At 36.2% G+C, this 24,774-nt stretch overlaps 1 protein-coding gene across 3 annotated transcripts in view; it reads left to right on the forward strand.

Annotated features, from left to right (window-relative positions):
- Positions 1 to 24,774, forward strand: part of XRN1 (5'-3' exoribonuclease 1) — a 121,054-nt gene that overhangs the window by 90,862 nt on the left and 5,418 nt on the right. For 2 of the 3 annotated variants that reach the window (XM_019438497.2, XM_019438509.2), the window contains 12 exons: positions 1,734 to 1,941; positions 3,239 to 3,334; positions 8,568 to 8,676; positions 13,276 to 13,337; positions 14,835 to 14,945; positions 15,103 to 15,225; positions 15,682 to 15,841; positions 17,987 to 18,168; positions 20,015 to 20,128; positions 20,223 to 20,325; positions 23,753 to 23,791; positions 24,144 to 24,304. In XM_019438497.2, coding sequence (XP_019294042.2) covers positions 1,734 to 1,941; positions 3,239 to 3,334; positions 8,568 to 8,676; positions 13,276 to 13,337; positions 14,835 to 14,945; positions 15,103 to 15,225; positions 15,682 to 15,841; positions 17,987 to 18,168; positions 20,015 to 20,128; positions 20,223 to 20,325; positions 23,753 to 23,791; positions 24,144 to 24,304 — 1,468 coding nt within the window. The remainder of the gene's footprint in view (positions 1 to 1,733; positions 1,942 to 3,238; positions 3,335 to 8,567; positions 8,677 to 13,275; positions 13,338 to 14,834; positions 14,946 to 15,102; positions 15,226 to 15,681; positions 15,842 to 17,986; positions 18,169 to 20,014; positions 20,129 to 20,222; positions 20,326 to 23,752; positions 23,792 to 24,143; positions 24,305 to 24,774) is intronic. The other variant, XM_019438503.2, reaches the window with a different exon arrangement.

Below are 24,774 nucleotides of genomic sequence, written 5' to 3' on the forward strand. Positions count from 1 at the left end.
GATTTGCATTTTAGTGTAATTGTGGATGCTGAAGCCAGACTCAGGTGGTTTGAGGAGGCAGGAAATTGAGCTGACCCTTGAGAAGTTTGACCATGAAGGAGAGAAAAGATAACTGGAGGTTAGCAGGTTTAAAGGAAGAGAATTGGATTTTTTGTTTAAATTAATATGGGTGAGTTTTATTTATTTGGGGGAAGCACTGATAGAAAATGTACAGGAAAAAGGATTATGATAGAATGAAAGGTACATGGAATGGGTTCTCTCACTTATTCTTTGAGTTACCTTGAGTAGGTAGTTAAAAGCATTCTGACCCTCAATTTCCTCATTTATAATGAAGATACATACTTCACTAGATTCTTGTGAGGATTAAATGAAGTCCTTTCCAGTTTCCTGTCTCCCTTCTAGAAACTAGCTGGAAAGCTAAACTGAATTTAGCTTAGTTTCTTTTTCTCCTCTATTTTGATTAGTGACTAATTAAATAAAAAATTGATTACTCTGGTTTAGTCTCTTTTCTTTTTAAAAGTAGGCTCCACACCCAGCATGGAGCCCAAGACAGGGCTTGAACTCATGACCCTGAGATCTGAGCCAAGATCTAGAGTTGAACACTTAACCAAATGAGCCACCCAGGCACCCCTTGTTTAGCTTATTTGCATAAAATCACTATTGTCAGTCCTTTTCCAAGTAACCCTCAGAATGCTATTACTGTTGTTTTACAACTCAAATGTGCCTGTTACTGAAGGACTTTAACTGTCTACAATCTTCAAATGCAGCAGCAGAGTCTGGATCTCATATCTGATTTTATTTTTCATGAAAATGTTTGATCACCAGTAACCTTAGCCCAGTAACTTAGAAGATACATTTTTAAGATGATTAACTTTTTTCTCAGTGTCTTTTTTTTCACTCCTAGGTAGAGGCACTGGATTTCTTTACTGATAGAGAGCTATGTAAAAGATTACCTGTACATTCATTTCTATTATGCAGAATCTTTAAGTATAGTTCTCATGAACATATTTTCTACAAATCATATAAAGATCTGTCATAAAATAATTCTACTCCATCATCTCTTCATATAAGAGGATTATATTCTTAGAAAAAGTGCATAATAGAGTTAAGAACTTTTGACAAGAGAAGATTTATTTTAATATCTAATATTTTTGTTAAGGCTAGGAAGGAAGGAAATCACAAATACTTGTCTATTAAGCCTTCCTGGGTCCATAACTTTAAGATGGGAAGGTGAGGATAAAAAAGGGCTAGACTCAGCAATTGATCAGGAGACAAATGTGATCAAAGTTAACATTTACCCTACTGTGTAGGGAGAGGTCCACTGAGAACAGTGCCGCATTTGAGTATCTCCTGGTCTTTCATAAACCAAACTGTACAACCCAGTTTTTAAAAGAAGCTTGACATTTAATTCATAAATTTTTAGTTATACTCAGATATTTTGTTGCCAGCCTTCTGAGAGCAAACTAACACATACACACATCCCTTGCACACTACACCTGTAGAAGAGTTGGTCCCCCACTTGGTAGCACTGAGTAGTCTATTCAGAAACTTTTCAGAAATGTATCCTCTTATAAATTGAGATCTTTCTATGATTTCAGGTTCCTCTGCTGAATTTAAGAGTAACGTTTATTAATTCAGATTATGGACTGACTGTCCACCCAAAAATAATTTGATTTGTCTGCTCCCTAACACATTTAGTATTATTTCCCCCTGAAATAACTGTTTACTTTTAGGTGCTCACCTGGTAGAGGTTATCGACTGCCAACAAGTGCCTTGGTGAATCTTTCTCATGGGAGTCGCTCTGAAACTGGAAATCAGAAGTTGACAGCCATTGTGAAACCACAACCAGCTGTGAATCACTATAGCTCAAATTCATCAATTTCCTCTGGGCATTTGGGAGGCCTGAACCATTCCCCGCAATCACTTTTTGTTCCTACTCAAGTAAGGCGCTTAGTCTCATTTCTTTCTGCCCCTTACAAATCACAGGCAGACTTTGTAAGTGGAAACATAATTTGACTTAGGTTTTAAAAAAATTTTAGTTCAAATCAATTTCATATTTATTTTAAGTTAATGGACTAGTAAAGAGTGCTACTGATAGCATTCTACCTCTGTTATAAAATTAATTATATTAAAGAAGAAACACATTTTTTAAATAGCTTGAGAATGTTTTGTTTTCATATATTTACCTTTGAAACTAACGTTTCCATTTTTTTCTTATATAACTCAAATGTTATATCTACTACGAAATAACATGAATTTGAAACGTTAACAGGGAGAGAATTAAATTTATTGAAAGTTATTTACAAGTTTCTACTATGCAACTCATGGGTGATTTACTTTATTTTATCTTTCTGGGGACAAAATTGAATTGTTTTGTGAGAGACACTTAACCTTATTCCATGTCCCCAAATCTTAATCACATTTTTTTTTTATCTTAACCTCACTTTAATCCAAGTAATATGTGTTCATTATAGACTAATTAGAAAACACAGATAAGGAGATAAGAGCAAAGGAAACAGAAGCAAAAATATTCTCAAATTTCATAGGTAACCACTATTAAATTTTGGTGCATATTTTTTCAGAGTTTAATCTGAACAAAATCAGTTCCCCATAAGTAATAGGTGATTTTTAATCTATTAGATGCTTTTGTGTAAGAGGAAGATTTTAAGAATAAAATCATTAGATACTAGTTTGAATGAGATAATATATCAGTACATTGGAAGGCAAAAAAAATATTTTCGTAGGGATATTGATTTAGTATAACCCATAGCATTTGTCATGCTTTAAATATTTTTCAGTTGGGGCACCTGGGTGGCTCAGCCAGTTAAGCGTCTGACTTTGGCTCAGGTCATGATCTCACAGTTCGTGACTTCAAGCCCCACATCAGGCTCTGTGCTGACAGCTCAGAGCCTGGAGCCTATTTCGGATTCTGTGTCTCCCTTTCTCGGTCTGCCCCTACCCCATATGTGCTCTCTTTGTCTCGCAAAAATAAGGAAATAAACATTTTACTTTTCAGTAAAACCATTCAAAACTAGTTACATATGATGAAGGCCATTTTCACTCCAATAGAATATTTTTATGATTACTGAGCTCCAGAAAAAAGAACTGAGATTTCAGATAACGGAAGTTAAGATCCTGTCTACTGCTAATTAACTTTAGTGAATTAATTTTATTTTTTAATATGAATCTTAATTTTTTTGTGTTTCACTTCCTTAAGAAATTTTTTGTGCTTTGCCAGGTACCTAGTAAAGATGATGATGAATTTTGCAACATTTGGCAGTCCTTACAGGGATCTGGAAAGGTTCAGCACTTTCAGCCAACTCTACAAGAGAAGGTTAGTATACAATGTTTGATGGACATTTAATTTAAAAAAACAACAACAGAGTGCCTAGGTGGCTCAGTCAGTTAAGTGACCAACTCTTGATTTCAACTCAAGTCGTGATCTCATGGTTCATAGGATCGAGCCCCGCGTGGGGCTCAGTGCTGACAGCGTGGAACCTGCTTAGGATTCTTTCTCCTCCTCTCCCTTTCCTCTCCCATGATCTCTCTCTTCTCTTTCTCCCCCTTCCTCTCTCTACCTCTCCCATGATCTCTCTCTCTCTCCCTCTCAAAATAAATAAACTTTAAAAACAGCAACAACAAGATTTACATTTCTCTTTTGGGTATGCAATGACTAGTTTTCTTCAGAAATCTCGTAAAAGAGAAATAATGCTTTTAATCACGAATGTTCAGAATTCTCTTCAGCCATATATAAAAGTTTTTGGACTCATAAGTGGGAATACAGATAATTTTTCTTTTAAATCAGTTTTGGATTTTATGTTAGTTGTTTGCAAAATCATAATAACTGTATTTTAAATTCAGGAGAGGCCTTGGGGTGCCTCGGTGGCTCAGTCAGTTAAGCGTCCAGTTTCAGCACAGGTCATGATCTCACGGTTGTGGGTTCGATCCCTGCATCGGGCTCTGTGCTGACAGCTTGGAGCCTGGAGCCTGCTTCGAATTCTGTGTGTGTGTCTCCCTCTCTGCCTCTCCCCCACTCGTGTTCTATTTCTCAAAAATAAGTAAACATTAAAAAAAGTCTTTTTTAAATAAGTTCAGCAGAGGCCTTAATGGCACTTATTAACTTACTCATTTTCACTTGCATGTATAGCTTTATTCTGACAGTTGGTTGTCTTAAATGTGAATGAGCAAATTCATATTCCCTAATAGAGATTAAGAAGAAAAGAAATTCTGCTAACAACAAAAAAAAAAATGTTGACTCAGACAAAAAAATAATAATAATAATAATAATACATTCCTACAACACAACTCTTCTTGCCAAGCTACTGACCTATCTTCTCAGCTTAGGTCAAGAGGGAATGTTCTCTCAGGTTTATAAACCAGTAGCCTACACCATGAAGGCCTCTTTTGTTCTAATGTCCTCCAATAATGGTGGCATTATCAGAGTTTATCACAGTAGAGAGGAGAAAATATCAAGGGAAATGATGATAAAATAAACATAAAAAGTGAGAGGGACAAAATACACAGGTCTTCTCTGCCAATAGCTATTATAAATTTTGCTTATCAACCATAAATCCTTTCTACCTAAATATAATCTATATCCAGATTTTCAAACCCTCTTTTCCTCTCTAATTTATTTGACTCTGCTAACTACTCATTCTTTAGAAGTACTGTATTATCATTCATTCATTTCATTACTTCATTCAACATGTATTTGATTGCCTACCATGTACATTGTTCTATACAATGAGACATAGCTGTAAACAAAACAAAACTCTGACCCTCAAACAATCGGTATCCTTGGGAGGAGAGGACAATAAATAAGTAAATTATATGGCATATTGGTAATACAGAAGTTTAAGGAAAAGTTCAGGGAAGGAGGATAAAAAATGTTGGCAGGAGACATAGAGGCAAGGTTTTGCAGTTTTAAATAGAATTATCAGGTAACATTTGAGTAAAGATTTGAATGAAATGAGGAGGGCATGTAGATATGTGAGGGGAGAGTATTCCAGACAAATTCAAAGACCCTGGTAGGAATCCAGGTGTACTCAAGGTAGAGAAAAAAGACTTATGGTTCTCAGTCAGTAGGGTGAGTTGTAATTAGAGAGGTGATACATCGATACAATGCAGGATCCTCTGGGTCATTAATAATGACATTGGTTTTTACCCAGTGAGATAAGGAATCAGTGAATGGTTTTGAGAAACAGAATGACATCTAATTTATATTTTAATGGGATCATTCTTTCTGCTATCTTGGGAATAGAATGTATAGGAGCCAGGGTAGAAACAGATTAGTTAGGAGACTACTAGAACCATCAAGGTACAGTTGATAGTGACTTGGACCAAGGTAGTAGGGGGCTGTGAGAAGTGATCAAATTCTAGTCATATATGGAAGGGATTGCCATCTAATGACAAATTGGATATGGGGTTAAAAGAAAAAAAATGAATTAAAGAGTGTAACTCTTAAGGTCTTAGTAACTAAAAGGATAGAGGGGCTGTTACCTGAAATGGATAAGATAGCAGGTCAAGTAGGTTTGTGGAGGAAGATATAGAGTTCAGTTTTGGTCATGGTAAATTTGAGGTATATATTAAACATCTAAGGGAAGATTAAGAGTTAGAAATTTGAGTGGAGATGCAGAGTCAGTGTCTCTGATAGTTACGGCGGAGAGAGAAATTTGGCATGTATTTGTTTATCTATATGTTTATATCTATGTATATCCAAGGAAGTGGATGTAGATAGAGAAGAGGTCTAATAACTTAGCCTTAGAGAATTCCATCCTTAACGAGTCAGAGAGATTAGGTGAATCTGACAAAGAGGACTGAGAAGGAATGGCCAATGAGATAGGAAGAAAACCAGTAAAGTGTGGTGTTCTAGATGCCAAGTGAAGAATGGATGTCAAGTAGAATAATCAACTGTGTCAAATGCTGGTGATGGATCAATTAAAATGAAAACTGAGAATTAATCATAGAGTTTTTGCATCTGAGGTCATTAGGAATCTTGGCAAGAATGGTTTCAAGTAGGGTGGTAAGAGTGAAATACCAAGAAGAGTGGGTTTAAGAGAGAAGAGGAGAAGAAAAAATAGAGGCAGAAAATATAGGCAGCTACTTCAAAGGAGTTACACTCTAAAAGGAAACATTACCCTGACTCCCTTCTTGGTCTTCTGCCATGTGTTCACCTTCTTTCTTAACCTCTATTTTTCCAACCATTCACTGGGCACTGCTCCCTAAAACTGGACAACAAATTGTTTTTTTTTTTCTTCCCCCTTTTGCCTTACTGTTTGGTGACATTTGCTCTTACCTCACTGCTAATTACCACTCAATCTATGTGATCCATACCTCTCAATCAAGATCTAAGCCAGTATCTCCAACTTTTTAGAAGACGGGTATAGATGGATACCCCACCATCATCTCAACCTCAAGATGTTTTAGAATTGACCTCACCTAGTTTCCTCTCTTATCCTTATTTCTAACACTACCATTTTCCACGGCATATAATCTGATGAGCATGGAGTAAAAACTTTTTCCTCTTTTTTTTTTTTTTTTTTTTGCAGTGAGACTCCAAATCTTTTTATTTCCTTTCGGTTCCCACAACTGGACCTTAGAGTGTTATCCTAAGCCTAGGTTAACCTCCTACCTGTGCTTCCTGCTTCTTATCTCTTTCCTTTTTGGTCCTTCTTACGCAGTGCTGCTTGATGCATCTTTCCTAATGGTCTTTCCTTATGATCCTTTCACAAAACTGTGTGGACCCAGTGGCATAACTGGGCAAAATGTCTAATAAGAGCTCCTGGGTTTGAAGTCAGTTTATTCCCTGAGGCACTGTGGTGTGATAAATCTGGTACCAGACTAAAAATCAGGAAATCAGATTTGGTGACTCAAATTGAGCAACTCTAACTTCCTTGGTCCTCTGGGGCCTTGTGTGTAAAATTAAGGCACTGGAGTTAGATGACCTCTTTTCCAGCCGTAAAACAATATTATTCAAATATTCTAGAATGTACAGGGCTCCCTCTTCAGTACTAATGGAATTCATTAGTTTCAACTGAAACTAATAGCTAGACCTTTTATAATCTAACTCTACCTAGTTCTTATATAAAGTATATCCAAATATTTGATAAGATGGTCTGTTTTAGTAAGTTTGGTCTCTTTCCTTTCGCACAAGTAGATAATTCCCACTTCAGGTTATGTGTTCTTACTGTTCCTTCCACATTCCTCTCTCACTACCAAAATTCCCCTAGATCTCAGTCTACTAGTCATTTTACTACCTATTTCCTTGAGATAGAACTCAACATTTGATACTATATTTCTTCAGAATCGTCTGCATGCTGCTCCTGTTATTGGGTGCTATTTCATTATTTATACCAGCTAAACACTTTCATATTTCCAAGAAACAAGAGATCCCATGTATATCACTTACATCCATGAAGCATTAATAAGCAGCCTAATTTTGACCAAATTCTAGACAGCTCAACATGATTTTTAAAAAAGTATTCAGGGCACCTTGGTGGCTCACTCAGTTAAGCATCTGACTCTTGATCTCCGCTCAGGTTGTGAATTCAAGCCCTGCATTGGACTCCACACTGGGCATGAAGCCTACTTAAAAAAATTATTTTGTGGGGGTGTCGGGGTGGCGCAGTCGGTTAAGCATCTGACTTTGGCTCAGGTCATGATCTCATGGTTCACAAGTTTGAGCCCCCCATCAGACTCTGTGCTGACAGCTTAGAGCCTGGAGCCTGTTTCAGATCCTGTATCTCCCTCTCTCTCTGCCCCTCCCTTTCTCTCTCTCTCTCTCTCTCTCTCTCTCAAAAATAAAATATTTTAAAATTTGTTGTTTAGTTTTTTTTTTTAAGTATTCAAGCTTCTGGAAAAAGCAAAACTATGGAGACAGTGAAAGATCAGTAGTTGCCAAGGGGTTAGGGGGAAAGGATCAGTAGGCAGAGCACAGAAGATTTTTTAGGGCACTGAAAATAATCCGTATAATGGTGGATACATATCATTATACATTTGTCCAAACACACAGAATGTAACACCCAAGAGTGAACCCAGTGTAAACTATAGACTTTAAGTAATAATGAAATGTATGCAATTTAGGTTCATTAGTTGTAACAAATGTACCACTCTGGTCGGGGATGTTGACAATGGGGAATGCTATACATGTGTGGAGACCAAAGGTTTATGAAATGTCTCCGTACCTTTCTCTCAGCTTCATTTTGTACCTAAAGCTGCTTTTTAAAAAGTCTTTACAAAACATAAAATAAAAATAAAATTTGAAATATCTTTAAAAAATATTTAGGCCTTTATTGGAAAAATATGAGTAACACATAGCTTTGTGTAGATATCAAATAGAACAACCCAAAAAACTATACCCAAAACTAGAATATTTTCTAATTAAACTTATGGCATACTTTTTCTTTGAAACAGTACTGTGAACATGGGTTTTAGAGTTAGAGCTCAAATATCAGCTCTCCTATTATTGAGTTCTACAATTTTTCTATCACTTTGAACCTCACTTTGAGGAAAAGTAGTTATAATATTAAAAGTTTGCTTAAATCATTTATAAGAATTTTAACTTTCAGATTGCAGTTCTACCTCAAGAAATAAGTCAAGTAACTCAACATCATAAAGCCGCCTTTACTGACAACACTGTTAAATGTCAGCAAAGAAAACATGAGCCTCACAAAAAATGTAAGTTTAAAGTTCAGAATAAACAAACTTATGATGCTAACTGCTTTTTTTTATTAATAAGTTTTATTGAGTTACAATTCACATACTATAAAATTCAGTCTTTTGAAGTATTTACAGTGATTTTTTTGGTGTTTTCACAAAGTTGTACAACGTATGCCACTATCTAAATTTAGAACATTTTATCACCCCAAAAAGAAACACCATACCTTTTTACAGTCATTCCTCCAGCACCTGGAAACCATTAATTTACTTTCTACCTCTGTGGATTGACCTATCTGGACATTTCATATAATGGAATCATAACATTTGTGATTTTTTGTGACTGGCCTCTTTCACTTGGCATAATGAACATAAAGTGCATCTGTGTTGTAGTGTGTATAAATACTTCATTCCTTTCTTTTTTTAATTTTTACATTCCTTTTTATGGCTGAATAATATTCCATTGTATGAATACTACATTTTGTTTATCCATTCATCCATTGATGGACAGTTGGGTTGCTTCCACTTTGGGGTAAAATGAATAATGCTGCTGTGAATATCCATCTACAAGTTTTTTTGTGTGAACATATGTTTGCAGTTCTCTTGGGCATATACCCAATTGAAGTGAACTACTGAGTCGTATGTTAACTCTATGTTTAACTTTTTGTGGAGCTACCAAACTGTTTTCCAAAGTGGCTGTACCATTTACATTCCCACCACCAATATATGGGAGTCCAGTTTTTCTGCATCCTCCATAATACTTGTTATTGCTCATCTTTTTTATTCTAGCCATCCTGGTAGGTATAAAGTGAAATCTTTGTGGTTTTCATTTGTGATTCATTAATGACTAATAAAATTGAGGATCTTTTCATGTCCCTATTGGCAGTTTGTATATTTTCTTTGGAGAAATGTCTACTCAAATCCTTTGCTCATTTTTTTATTCATTTATTTATTTATTTATTTATTTATTTATTTATTTTGAGAGAGAGAGCATGAGCAAGCAAGCTGGGAGGAGCAGAGAGAGAGAGAGAGAGAGAGAGAGAGAGAGAGAGAGAGAATTCCAAATAGGCTCCATGCTCATTGTGGAGCCTGATACGGGGCTCAATCTCATGACTGTGAGATCATGACCTAAGCTGAAATCAAGAGTCAGACACTCAAGTGACTGAGCCACCCAGGCACTTCACCTTTGCTGATTTTAAAACTGAGTTACTTTTCTTTTCATCCTTGAGTTGTGTGAGTCCTTTATCAAATCTGTATACTAAATGCTTATTCAGATATTTGATTTGCAGATATGTGCTGTCATTCTGTAGGTTGTCTTTTTAACTTTATAGTGTCCTTGAAACACAGAAGTTTGTAGTTTTGATCAATTCTAATTGATCTATCTTTTCTACTTTTCTTTGGTTGCTTGTGCTTTAAGTGTCCTATCTAAGAAACCATTGCATAATCTAAGGTCACAAAGATTTACACTCATCTTTTCTCCTAAGAGATTTGTAGTTGTAGCTCTTATTTTAGGTCTTTATTAGTGTCTGTATATGGTATGAGGTAGGGGTCCATATTCCTTCTTTTGCATGTGGATATCCAGTTGTCTCAGCATCATTTGCTGAGAGACTATTCTTTTCCCATTGAATTCTTCTGGCACCCATTGAATTTTCTTGGCCCCCTTGTTAAAAATCAATTGACTATAGATGAATGGGTTTATTTCTGGCCTATTAATTCTGTTCCACAGATGTATATACCATCTTTATGCAAAGAATACCCTTTTCTTGTCTTGATCTTTCGGGTAAGCTTTCAGTCTTTCAGCTTAAGTGTAATGTTAGCTGTGGGGTTTTGGTAAATGCCCTTTATTAAATGAGGAAGTTCTCTCCTATTCCTAGGTTGTTGATTTCCACCACCACCCCCCCTTGGAGGGAGGGATAATGGATTTTGTCAGTTGCTATTTCTGTGCTTAATTAATATGATATATTCCATTTATTGTTTTCTCTGTGGTGAACCAACCTTGCATTCTTGGGATAAATCCCCCTAGGTCACAGTGTATAATCTTTTTATATGCTATAAGATTTGATTTGCTAGTATTTTATTGAGGATTTTGGCATAGAATTATAGAGTGGGGATTGAGACTAGGGCAAGTTAAAAAGCCCCTAAGCTCACTGTTCTGAGAGTCCGACTTTTTCCTTGAATAAATACTCCCCGGATTGCTAAAAGCCTTTGATTCATTTCCATAGTTCTGAAAATTTGGATTCTGGTAATTTGTGCCCATTTTCTTGCTGCTTTTATGGAGGAGAGAACTTTTAGAAGTCCTTACTCTGACATTTTTGCTGATGTCTCCTTACTACTTTTTGAGATAAATTTTATTTAGCATACTCCAGTTACTTTTCTGTGTATAAACATTTGCTTATTAAATTACTCCAACCTATATTACAATTTTTTATTAAAAATATGTATTAGGCACCTGCGTGATTCAGTTGGGTAAACATCGGACTTTGGCTCAGATCATGATCTCACAGTTTGTGAGTTTGAGCCCTGTATCAGCTGAGCTTGAGCCCCACTACTGGTGAACTCAAGCCCCACTTCGGGTGAGCACAAGCCCTGTTACGGGTGAGCTCAAGCTCCGCTTCAGGTGAGGTCGAGCCCCACCTTGGGTGAGCACGATCTCCACTTCGAGTGAGCCCTGCTTGTCTCTCTGTCCCTTTCTCTGTCTCCCTCTCTGCCCCTTGTGGGATTCTCTCTCTCTCTCTATCCCTCTCTCTCTGCCCCTCACTCACTTGTGCCCTCTCTCTCTAAAAAAATAAAATAAAAATAAAATCTTAATAAATAAAAATATGTATACTGTGTTGCAGTATTCTCTTAACATAATTTATACATTTTTATTTTTTTCATTCCTTCAGTAGTGTTTTCTGTGTTCCAGGCACAGTAGGGAATGTAGATGCAGAGATAAGAATCTTCATCTTGCAGTTACTTTTTCTCTTCTCTTGATCAGAATATTCCCAAATTGCTGAAAATTGCTCTTTATGTTCAAAATATGACTCAGTTGTTATTCATTCATTTATTTATTCAGCTGCTACTGATTGAGCTGTTATGTGCAAGGTACTGTTTTAGGTGCAAGGGATATATGAGTGAACAAGATAGACAAGTTTTTCAGCCTAATGGACATTACATTCTAAGGCAGAGACTGGTAATAGACAAAAAAAACCTATTCAATAAATTTCATAATCTGTAGTAATTATAAGTGCTATGATGAAAAATAAAGCAGTTTAAAAGTATAGATAGGGGTGGTATTTTAAGTAGAGTGGTCAAGGGTTGCCTCTCTGAGGACATAAGTTTTGAGCAGAAACACCAATAAAAGGGAGTGAAATGGGGTAAGTTACGCAGAACGTTTGAAGAGCTTTCCAGCAGAGGAAATATCAAGTGTGGAGTCCTGAGTCTAATTTATTATATTTGATGTATGCATGTATCTTGTGTGTGTGTGTGTGTATCTTACATATATTATAATGGTCTTTTAAAATATTTTTTTAAAAAGCTATTTTCAAAAAAATTGTGTGGTTTTATAACTTTGGTTCAGTTTGACAACCGTTTTGCACCAGTATCTATATGTTATTTTTGTTTCATTTACATTTTTAAATTAAATATAGATTGATACCCTATAAATCTGATAAATATAGCTTAAAGGTTCTATATTTAATTGGAATGCATTGTGATTTTTCTTCAAATTATTATTTACATGAATGCATGTAACTACATTATTTAGAATTCCAGTTTTGTTGTGTGTGTCTCAACAAAGGCTTAATGTCAGTACATGTTAACTTGCTTTTTCTTTTCCTCATTTTTGCAAGATTACTTCCTTCCCTTCTTCTTTTCCTTACCTCCCTTTCCTCCTCTCCCCTCCTCTATTTCCCCTCTTCTGTTCCCTGTCTTCCTATTTTTGCTCATTTCTTACCACCTCTGTTCATCTCCCCTTCACCCTCCTTCCCTTCCCTTCTCCCTCCTTCTTTTCTCACCTTCTCTTTCCTCCTTTGTCCCTTCCTCCCTCTTTTCCTCTTTTTTCCTTTACTCCTTCATCTTCTAATTTATCCGTTTCATTTTTCTTACCATTCTCCCAATTTACCCTTAACAGAAATACTAAAATAGCTTCCTAGTTTTTCTCTTACTCTTTATGCCACTGCCATATTTTAATCTTCCTAAGGCACAATTCTGATGAGATCACTACTTGCTCAAAACCTTTCTGTCATTGGTTGCCCACTGCTTACCGGATTAGCTCCATTATATTCCTTGATCTCCAGTGGAACTAGTCTAGTAAGAGTTCCATAAATACATTCCTTGCTTTCTGCTTCCATTTCTGTTCTCCTGTTATTTCCTTTGCCTGAAATGTTTAGCCTCCCTTTGCAAACCTACATACTTCAAGGCTCATTTACATGTCACACCTTTCCTTTTCTCTTGTTGTTATCTGTGAGTATATCTTCTTCCGCTCATCCAAATTAAAAGTTTTTCAAGGTCTGGGCCTTTGTCTTCTTAGAATTCTGTGAATTTTCAATACAGAGTCTTGCTGTGGTAGATATTTGGTAAATTTAACTAGTTTGCAGCAATACTTTTCACTTACCAAAATTCCTATTTTCTTGTCTCTAGTTAAAGAAGAGTGTAAGAGTCCTAAAACTGAGAGCCGGTCACAAAAAATGTCAAATAAGCAGGTAAGCTTTCTTAAATCAAATTTCTAGTAGCCAGCTTTTTATTACAGTGGGTAGCTGTGTGGCATCTGAATTTTGCTGCCCAAATCCATAAGTTGCCCAAATCCATAATCACTTGGATGGGAAGTTACACAGCTAGAGTCAGGATTTGGAACTAGAGATACTTATACACACATACATATATATAAATACATAAACAGATATGTATTTAATAGTTGGGTGGCTTTGAGCAACTCACTACACCTCTTATAGCCTCAATTTCTTCATCTTTTCTTTTTTTAGAGAGAGCACGAACAGAGGAGAGGCAGGGGGAGGAGAGAGAATTTTAAGCAAGCTCCACGTTTAGCGCTGAGCCCAACATGGGGCTCGATCCCACAACCCTGGAATCACAACCTAAGCCAAAATTAAGAGTCGGTCGCTGAACCAACTGAGCCACAAAGGTGCCCCCTTAATTTCTTCATCTTTAAAATGCAGGGTTGCCTGAATGGTTCAGTCAGTTAAGCATCCAGCTCTTGATCTCAGCTCAGATCTTAATCTTGGGGTCGTGAGTTGGAACCCCACGTTGGGTTCAGCACTAGGCTTGGAGCCTACTTTTATAAAGTAAATAAATAAATAAAAATTAATTAAATGGAGATAAATATAGATTTATCTCACTTGATACATTTAGTCTGTATATACATACATACAAACATACCTATGTACATAAATGTATGTATGTATGTATAAAATCTGTGGAAATATGTGTATATTCAATGATTCATTTAGGATCAACATGGCAAAGTTAATGATTAAATCATTGTGTGGAGTAGCTTGGTGTGGGAGGAAGCTGAGGTTATTTATGTTTGCCTTTGTGTAGTCTCTGCTGATTGATAAGGAGAGTATATGCATTTTATGATCAAAGAATAACAAATTTTTACTCTAAAAACATTCGACACATATACTTATGGTATATGTACTTTCTATATGCATATTTTTTAATTTTTTAAGAATTTGATCTCTTATAAGTTAGTCATATATCAAATATATAAAAGGCACCTTAGCAGAATATTTGGCACATGCCAGGTTATCAGCAAATGGAACCCATTAATATTTAGATACCAGTAATGATTGACTTTTAAGGCCCTCTTTTTCTGAAATTCTTATGCTATAATTTCCTTTCTTCTAGGAAGGGATTTATAAACTTTGTTATGGGTTCTTTCTCAAAATAGTGTTTTTAATGCTAAAATACTTAAGATTTGAAAGACAATTAATTGTATTGAAATGCAATTAGAATCACCACTATTGCTTCATTGAAGGAATATTCATAATTGAAGGAAATGCTAAATCTCATTTAGAAGTTAATGAAGATGCAGATCTAAGTTTTTTCCTCATCCAAGTTTACAAGCCCCATTCTTAAGATATAAAAGAAAATGGCACTTAAAAAAATTTGCAGTAATTTATTTAGAACACTATTAAATGGCAGCTATTTGCACAAAAAGCTCATTCTTAACTCTTTTATAGACATTTGGAGGGCCTGCCAAATGTAATATTAAGCTATTGAAGAGAAATGAAAGTGCAGAAGTCTCAGAAAACCAGAAGGTTCTGACTGGTTACCCAAGTGCTGTTGATAAGGTAAAAGACCATTTATTCAATTTCTGTTGCCAAACTTTAGCAGCTGGGAAGATGATTGGGTGAAAATTCAAATGATCGTAATTTTGTACCTAAAATTCTTAGCTTTTTCCGTATCCTCATATTTTCATCTTCATGCACAAAATATTTATTCTTTTAGCCTAACCCTGGAATTGAGAACTTTTTAGCATCCTTGAATATCTCCAAAGAAAATGAAGTACAGTCATCTCATCATGAAGAGCCTCCAAGTGAAGAACTTTTGTCACCACAGTCATTTGCTATGGTTTGTGTTCTGTAGGAGCTTTTGTACTGTAGTAATTTTACTATTGTGGCGCATGCGTACATACCCCATGCAACTGTTACAACACTTTTATGTCCTGTGGACTGGTATGTTGCATCATTATTGTCATCTTGTAGGGAAAACCAGGCTTCCCTGGGCATTTTACTTATCCGTATGTTTGGGTTTTTTAGACCTGTATGTTTGCTTTTCAAACATTGCCACCAGGTAATTTGGTCAAGTTAAGCAGAAGAATAAGTACTGTTTCTGTGGCAGGAAATGTGGACATTTTGTTTCAACTCTAGACTGTTGATTTTGCTCATTCCTTACCTGAACGTAATTATCATCTTAATTTTTAACACTAGAACTCACTAAAAGAAAGGTTAATAAGCTCTGTAACTCTAAGGTTAACTTTTCTCCACCTACCCCCACCATCTCCATACCAATTATTTTCAAAAACAGAAAGGAACTCGGATGCTTAAAGAAATACTAAAAATTGATGCCTCTGATACTGTGGACCATAAGAACGAAACGAAGCAGTTTGGTAATGAAGCCACTGTTCCCTCTAATAGAAGAGATGAATATGGACCTTCCTCACAGCCTCAACAAAATAAGAAATTAAGTACGTGAACAAAGTACTAGTACTAGTAACCAATATCATTTCAGATGTTCCGTTCGTTTGGGTTGTTTTATCATGTGCTTTTGAAGATAAAACTACTTGTAGTTTTAAAAGAGTATAATGAAGAGTAACAAATAAGAATGTAATTTTTATGCTGTGTCATTAAATAATAATATAACTCTGTAACTAATAGCTCTATAGCCCCTAAATGTCTTCTTGTGATTACTTAAATTGTGCTTTTGCAGATACTCATTCGGTAGTGCCCAAACCTAGACAAGTTTTCACATTCTAGCTTTTTTTCCCTCAGTAATTTAAAAATAGTTTTGTGACTTAAATACATTATTTAACTTTACTAAGATTTTAAGGGTTTTTTTCATATTTATAAAATGAGAATAACATTGTAAAGGACTCTTGCAGTAACTATATGATACATACAAAGCAGCTTGCACTGTGTCTGGCATATTACAGGTACCAATATACCTATAATTGATATAGCATTATGTTATAATAGCTTGGCCAATAGAAGAAGCTACAAAATCAATTATAAATAATTAATGGAGGTAGACACTGTAAAGTGGGTGCTTGCCTTAAAATTTTGAAGCCTATAGCATGCCATCTGGCAAATACATAGCCAGATTGGTTTTTTTAAGTTTATTTATTTATTTTGAGAGAGAGACTGACTGAGCACAGGAGGGGCAGAGAGAATCCCAAACAGGCTCCACACTGTCAGCACAGAGCCGGATGTGGGGCTCAAGCCCACGAACTGCGAGATTATGACCTGAACCGAAACCAAGAGTCACACTCTTAAACGAACTTAGCCACCCAGGTGCCCCATAGCCAGATTTTAGTACACATCCATATTTTCCCCTACTGTCTCTGTCCCCTATACTTCAGTATTTTGTCTGTATAATTATCTGCAAAAGCCTACCAGGAAGAATGACTCATGCAAAAGTACATGGGGACAGAAATTTCTCAGGTAAAACAAACAAACAAACATCAGTTTGAAATAAGCAGAACTGACTTCATTAAGCATCAAAATCTGGAACAGAATCAGAGCCTAGCTTCATTTATTTTATATTCCAGTGAATAATAAGATAAATAATCAATTTAAAATTTGAGTAGCTATTAGGAAACTATCCTGGTGACAGACATGCTCTTGGAATAACAAAACTGGAAAAAGATGGTCTTGCTGTCAAAAAACAAGTAACTTTTATTTCGGAATAATGAAGAATATATCTCTTAAGAGTCGAGAGCTCAGAATCCAGCCCAAGTAACAGAGTTTGCAAGTTGTGTGGCTTTAGGCTAGCAACTTAACCTTTTTTTTTTTTAAAACTATAACGTGACGGGTTTAGGTTCATTCTTCACTGGGGTATGCTCTTGTTCTATTAGTTTGTTCATCCTAAAGAATGTGAACTCTTAGAATGTTTTAATCATCTGTAAAAGCACTTGAAAGGGTTACTTTTAGAAAAACTTTTAAGCAGCTTCATTTTGGAGCAATAAGACCATTTATCTATGTGTCTCAGAATGTAGGATGGAATTTTGACAAGACTGAACCCAAAGCCTCAAAACTTAAGAATTAATTGTAAGGTGCCTGGGTGGCTCAGTCCTCTGAGCGTCCGACTTCGGCTCAGGTCATGATCTCACAGCTTGTGGGTTCAAGCCCCGCGTCAGGCTCTGTACTGACAGCTCAGCGCCTGGATCCTGCTTCAGATTCTGTGTCTCCCTGTCTCTCTGCCCCCTCCTCTGCTCATGCCATGTCTCTCTCCGTCTCTCAAAAATAAATAAACTTTAAAAAAAAAAAAAAAAGAATTGTAAATCAGCTCAAAAAAAAACTATTTGCTTATTCAAATTTTGCTTTGCTCAAAAATAACTATGTAGTCATTAATCTCTCAAGATGTCAGTTTTTGAGCTACTTACCATGTTTTAAAATCTTCATCATGAATCATTAATCAGTTACAGTCATTTAAAAATCTGTATTGAATTCTTGGTAATTTTAGGCAGTACTAGATAGTTCTTCTATTTGCTTCATGGGAGATTCCTCTTTTCACCTTTTAACAATTTTTTGCTTGCTATCTGTAAAACCCTACAATAACTGCATAGTTCAGTATATCATTTAATATAGATATATTCTTTTCTCTTTTTTGGTAGCATCTTACATGAATAAGCCTCACAGTACTAGCGAATACCATAATGTTCAGCCTATGGACCATGTGTGTTGGCCTGCTCCCAGCCATATCCCTCCTGTGTCCACACCAGTAACTGAACTTTCTCGAATTTGTTCCCTTATTGGAATGCCACAACCAGATTTCTCCTTTCTTAGAACACCACAGGTATAGTATACTACTGTTCCATTTATTTAAGTTCTTTAACACTGATCTTAAATAGATTAACTGAAAATCTTTGGCTAAAAATAATATAATGGAGCTGAGTTTTTGTACTTTATGAGCAACATAGATTTATACTTCCCACTATGGCTCACTCATATTTATGCCAGAGCCCTCAGAGATGCTGACAGAGAGGAATCTGGGCAGCACGTAGTCTTGGACAGATTGATAGAGCTAGGGATCTTGGTCTATAGCAGCAATTTTCAAAGCTTTGGCCTAATAAACTCCCACCTTTTTTTTTTTTGAGGACCCCAAAGGATTTTTGCTTACTTGTTTTATATCTATATTAACTGTATTAGAAATTAAAACTGAAAAAATTAAAAGCATTATTTATTAAAAATAACCTTTCAAAAATTTTAATGAGTGGCACTGCTCTACACTTTTACAAATCTTTTCCATCTCTAGCTTAATGGAATGAGCTAGATTCTCATATCTGCTTCTTACTATCAATCTCTTATGATTTGTTTTGGTTAAAATACATGAAGAAAATCTGGCCCCAGACAGACTGATAGTTAGAGAAAAGGAGGGAATTCTAATAGCCTTTGCAGATAGTAGATATTTTTTGATACTACATTAAAATATGGTATTTTCTTTTTTTTTTTTTTTTTTTTTTCAACGTTTTTTATTTATTTTTGGGACAGAGAGAGACAGAGCATGAACGGGGGAGGGGCAGAGAGAGAGGGAGACACAGAATCGGAAACAGGCTCCAGGCTCCGAGCCATCAGCCCAGAGCCTGACGCGGGGCTCGAACTCACAGACCGCGAGATCGTGACCTGGCTGAAGTCGGACGCTTAACCGACTGCGCCACCCAGGCGCCCCAAAATATGGTATTTTCTTAGAAGTTAGTTGCAGTGTAGAATCTAAAGCTATATCAATGAATTTTTTGTCCTCTATATACTTGTGAGAAACTGAGAGTGGAAAAGACAAATAGCACCTTAATATCATTATTAAAACAGTTTGGACCTCAAAGACCTCCTGAAAGAGTTTCGGGGACCCCCAGGGGCCCCAGACTGTACCTTGAGAACCACGGACGATAGGAAAGGTTATTTGATCCTCTTTATATCCAAGTTGTTAATATATTCTCACCTAAAACAGAAAGTAGGCTTAAACTCACAACATCACATAAAAATGACTACCTTTTAAAAAAGTAGAATTTTTAAAAAAATTTTTTTATAAAAGAAAAAATGTGTAATAAAGAGTTGTAACTTCTATGTGAACATAAAATTGGACATGACCTCTAAGTCTTTTAGATTTTGGCAGTAAATTCATATTAATGAAGTATCTGCTAATTGGAGGATGGTGTAAAGCAGGAGTTAGAATTTTTTTTTTTCCCAAGGGCCAGATAGTAAGTATTTTAGGCCTTCTGGGCCATATGGTCTCTGTCACAGCTACTCAGCTGGGCAGTTATAGTATGAAAACAGTCTTAGGCAATACATGAAAGAAGGGACTTGGCTGTGTTGCAAACACAACCCTTATTTATAAAAATAAGCAGAAGGCCTAGTTTTCCAACCCTTGGTATAAGGAAGAAATTTTGTTGGCTTTCATTTACATTAGGATGCCTGACCCTTCAGCTAGCTTAAAGAGCATTTTATTTTGTAAACATGGCAAGATAAGGAAACAATTCTTAAATTTTGCAGGGCAACCCAAAACTTAAAATGATTGTCCTTTGTTGAATTTTTGAATTCTTTTTTATAGAATGCCACATGAAAGTATTCTACTTGTTTAAGCTTGAGGGGAGAAGGTTAACCTCCTAGACAGATAACTTCATAGACATTCATGTTCTCTTTTTTAGACGATGACAGTTTGCCAGGTGAAATTATCTAATGGCTTACTGGTACATGGGCCACAGTGCCATTCTGAAAATGAAGCCAAGGAAAAAGCTGCACTTTTTGCGTTACAACAGTTGGTAAGAATTAATCATGACTTCTCTACTAAACTTTTAATTAATCTCTATAGATGTTTTTGTTGCATTGTCTTCTAACTTTTAAATTCTTGCTTAGGGCTCCTTAGGAGTGAATTTCCCTTTTCCTCCACCAATATTTCCGAATTATCCTCCTGCTGTACCACCCGGAACCATTCCTCCAGTTTTTCCTCAACCTACTGGTAAGATACTTGGCCTTTTTAAATATTTGTTACTGAGTTTCTGTTTGTAGAAAGTTCTTTTAAGAAACATCATTTTGAGGAAACCAAAAATGTATTTAAATATCTAGGGAATGTAAGAAGGAATTGTGAGAAAAATAAGACTGGAACTAGAGATTGCAGATTTATCTAGAAATACCATTCCCCTCTATAGCCTCCAGTCTAGCTGAAGTAGGACTGTTCTTTGTTCTAGGCAGTCCCTTATTCCCCAGTAGCTGCCGACAGATGAATTTAGGTTTAAGTTAGACATCAAAACAGAGGTGGGAAAACAAGTGGGGGGAATAAAGAACAGATAAGGCTTTGAAGCTGTGGATGTGAAAGAAACTGCCCTTGATGATGAAGCTTCAAAATGAAGAATGAGGAGTTTCTAAGTTTACTGTGTGTCTCTTAATATTCTCTCATAACTGTCTTCCTCTTTCAAATGTAGAGCCTGAGTTATCAAGCAGGTAGCTCCCTGCTTCCTGTAGCCATTTGGGATCTTCCTAGTGTTCTGAGGGAATAAAATGGTCACTCTGGAATCAGAACTCTTTTTGTCCAGGGTCTTTTACTGCCTGACTTTGCAAAAATCATATAACTTCTTTGGGAATCCATTTTCTTATTTATGCTAGACTGTGTCCAGGATTTCTTTGAGACTACCATTTTATAATTTTATGATTCTAAATCTTAAGCTTATTAAACTTTTCTTTTATCACCCCTTTTTCCTAATAGCAGTTGGCTTCTTTATATCCTACTCATTATATTTTAAAACCAATCATTTGTTTATTTCAGGTTTAGAAATTTTATTTTCTGAGATATTAGTGTAGGAGCTCTACACAGCTAATCTTCACTAAAAACATTAGAAAACTTAATAATGCATATTAAACAAAGTATCTCTTCTCTTGGCCCAAACTACATGAAACTGAACAATAAATTATTTTAAAAGTGTAAACCTTTTACACTTATAAGGACAGAGAGCTAAAAGAAGAAATATCAGCAGATTAGAGATTTGAAAAGAGTTCATGATGAGAAAAGCAATTCACAGAGTAATAACTAATTTAGCAGAGCAGGGATAAGCTACCCTAAAGTATCTGTAGAAGACAATCCAAATGAGATGATGAGCATCTCTCGTCCCTCATAAATCCTAAAAGTTTCAGAGCTTGAAAGTATCAGAAGCTATCAGAGCTTCCAATGAGGCACGGGCTGAAAAAAGGGGGATTGTTTCAAAGTCTGTATGTGGAGGGATGGGACTCCTCAGATACCACCCCACACAGCCCCTTCAGGCAAAGCGCTGGAAGTATATTCTCCAGAGGACTCTCTAGATTCGGGAACACCAGGCACAGAGTACAAATATTTGGCTGAAAACTGAGATTAAGGTAAAGTTCCTTTTCCTTATCCTGTTCTCAGTTTGTAGCCAGCCATAGCTCATGTAGGAAGTTGGAAGATGGTTCTTTTCAGAAATTCACTGAACTATAAAGAAAATACCTGCTGACTTTTGGAGAATAAATATATATAGTAAAACTAAAAGCCAAGAGATTTCTTTTTTTTTTTTTTAAGTTTATTTATTTTTGACAGAGAGAGACAGAGACAGAGCATAAGTGGGGGAGGGGCAGAGAGAGGGAGACACAGAATCTGAAGCAGGCTCCAGGCTCTGAGCTGTCAACACAGAGCCCAACGCGGGGCTCAAACTCACAGACCACGAGATCATGACCTGATCCTTAGACACTTAACCGACTGAGCCACCCAGGTGCCCCAGAAAAGCCAAGATATTTAAATGTTAATCAGGAGAAAAAACTTCAGCATCAGATTAACATTTTTAAGTTATTTTATAGATTCCTACTTTATGATATGAAAAAGTCCCAGTGGAAAAAAATGGGGGAAAGTGTATTTTATGTTTAGAACAATGATTCATTGGGGAAATTGTGGAGTTGATCTATGCATAAGATTACTATAGCATCTTTTAGGGGCACCTGGATGGCTCAGTCAGTTATGCTCCCAACTCTTGATTTCAGCTCAGGTCATGATCTCACAGTCGTGAGGTCAAGCCCCAAGTTGGGTTCTAAGCTATACATGGAGCCTGCTTAAGATGCTCTCTCTCCCTCTCCCTGTACCGCTGCCCTGCTTACACACGTGCTCCCTCTCTCTCTTCCTCAAAAAAAAAAAAAAAAAAAAAACACAACAATATAGCACCTTTTAAATAGATCTTCTTAACATTATGACAGACACCAGAGTTGCTTATAGGTAGTATCAAGGCCTAATTTTATAAATATTTTTAGCATTTTTCATATTAAAAGTTTTTTTCATGCAAGAATTTGTACATGTTTAATTCAGAATACTAAAATACATTATGATTCTTTTCTCCTGATCCAAAACTTTTTTAAGTGGCTGAATTATCAAACTATCCTATCTTATAGGTCTGGCTGCCTTTTTACTTCTCTGAAAAGAAATTATGAACACAGTACATATCTTCCTTCAGTGGCAATGTGCTGGTGTCTCACTTGTCATTGTTTAATGTAGTAGTTCCCATATGCTGCACTGGTACTAACTGAATAAGAATCCACCTGTGGAGCCCAGGTGGGCTGGGCTGAGGAATCTGAGGAATACAGATTCCTTGGGTTCCTCAAAAAATTAAGAATAGAGATACCATATGATCCAGCAATTCCACTTCTGTGTATCTACCCAAAGAAAACAAAAACACTAATTCAGAAAGATGTATGCACCCTTATGTTCATTGTAGTATTACTTACAATAGCCAAGATATGGAAGAAACCTAAGTGTCCATCAAGGTACAACAGAGAAAGACAGATATCGTATGATTTCTTCTATATGTGGAATCTAAAAACAAACAAAACAGAAACGGACTCATAAAAAAGAGATTGAACTGGTAGTTGCCAGAGGAGAGGGAGTTGGAGGATGGGCACAAGAGGTGAAGGGAACTAAAAAATACAAACTTTCAGTTTTGTACTGATCAAGTCAGGGAGATGAAAAAGTACAGCAGAGGGAATGTATTCAGTAATATTTTAATAACTTTGTATGGTGACAGGTAGTTACTACACTTGTCATGGTGAGCATTTTGCAATGCATATAAATATCAAGTCAGTATGTTGTACATGTGAAACTCATATAATCCTGTATGCCAACTGTGCTTCAAAAAATACAGATTCCTGGGCCTCTGTGAGTCTGGTTTACTAGGTCTGAGGCCTTGCCTAGGAATCTGTATTTCACAAGCTCCCCAAATACTCAGATATAGAAATCAGGTTTGGAAACCACTGGTTCAGTGTGCTTTTAATATGAAACAAAACGTAATCTTTTAAATCCTTGAATTACAAATATTAGAATAGGGAAAAGAAAGATTCTACATGTCATATGAAAGTGATCAGATTTCAAGACTTGAGTTTTTTTGGTTTTTTTGTAGGCTGGGATCACTATGGAAGCAACTTAGCACTGGGGGCAGGTGAGATCCTTAAGATTTCTCTCTTTTTCTCCCCCAAGGGACAGTTTGATGATCCTTTTATTATTTTTTTAAATAGTATTACAAATATTCCTGAAGTTCATATTAGTATATGATACCATTGGCCTTTGTAGGCCAGACAGCATGATAAGCTGACTCCTATAGATGGCTTATGGTCCTAAGGGGGTGTCCCGAGGTGTAATGTTATAAGCAAGATTAATCATAAGTTAAGTGTATATATGCCCTTTGCCAAAATGATAAAAGCCAAAAAAAGGGTAGCGGAAGGAGGTCTTAAATTTCAGGGTTTTGATGGTACTATTTTACTGAAAAAGAACTTTTCCATGATTTTTAACAGCTAATATAATGCCTTCATCATCTCACCTCTTTGGCTCAATGCCATGGGGACCACCAGTGCCAGTTCCTGGGAAGCCTTTTCATCATGCTTCATATTCTGGGACCATGCCCATGGCTGGGGGAATGCCCAGTGGTGTACACAATCAGTTCATACCTCTACAGGTGAGACCTGAAAAGAGAATTAATGTGTGTGTGTGTGTGTGTGTGTGTGTGTGTGTGTCATATATGACATATGTATACATATGACATATGTGTACATATAAATGTATACATATATACATATGTATATGTATACATACATATACATATGTATACGTATACATAAATACATATATATGTGTGTGTGTGTGTGTGTGTGTATATATGTATATATTACATTTTATTTATTTTTGATAGAGACAGAGCACAAGTGGGGGAGGGGCAGAGAGAGACAGAGACACAGAATCCGAAGCAGGCTCCAGGCTCTGAGCTGTGAGCACAGAGCCCGATGCAAGGCTTGAACTCACAAACCACGACATAATGACCTGAGCCAAAGTCGGACACTTAACTGACTGAGCCACCCAGGTGCCCCAAGAATTACTATATTTTTAAGAGAGTTCATTTTTTAATGCTCAAGGACTATTGAGAAAAAT

Source organism: Panthera pardus, unplaced genomic scaffold (genome assembly GCF_024362965.1).
Source record: "Panthera pardus isolate Hobbes unplaced genomic scaffold, ASM2436296v1 HiC_scaffold_16, whole genome shotgun sequence".
Lineage (NCBI taxonomy): Eukaryota > Metazoa > Chordata > Mammalia > Carnivora > Felidae > Panthera > Panthera pardus.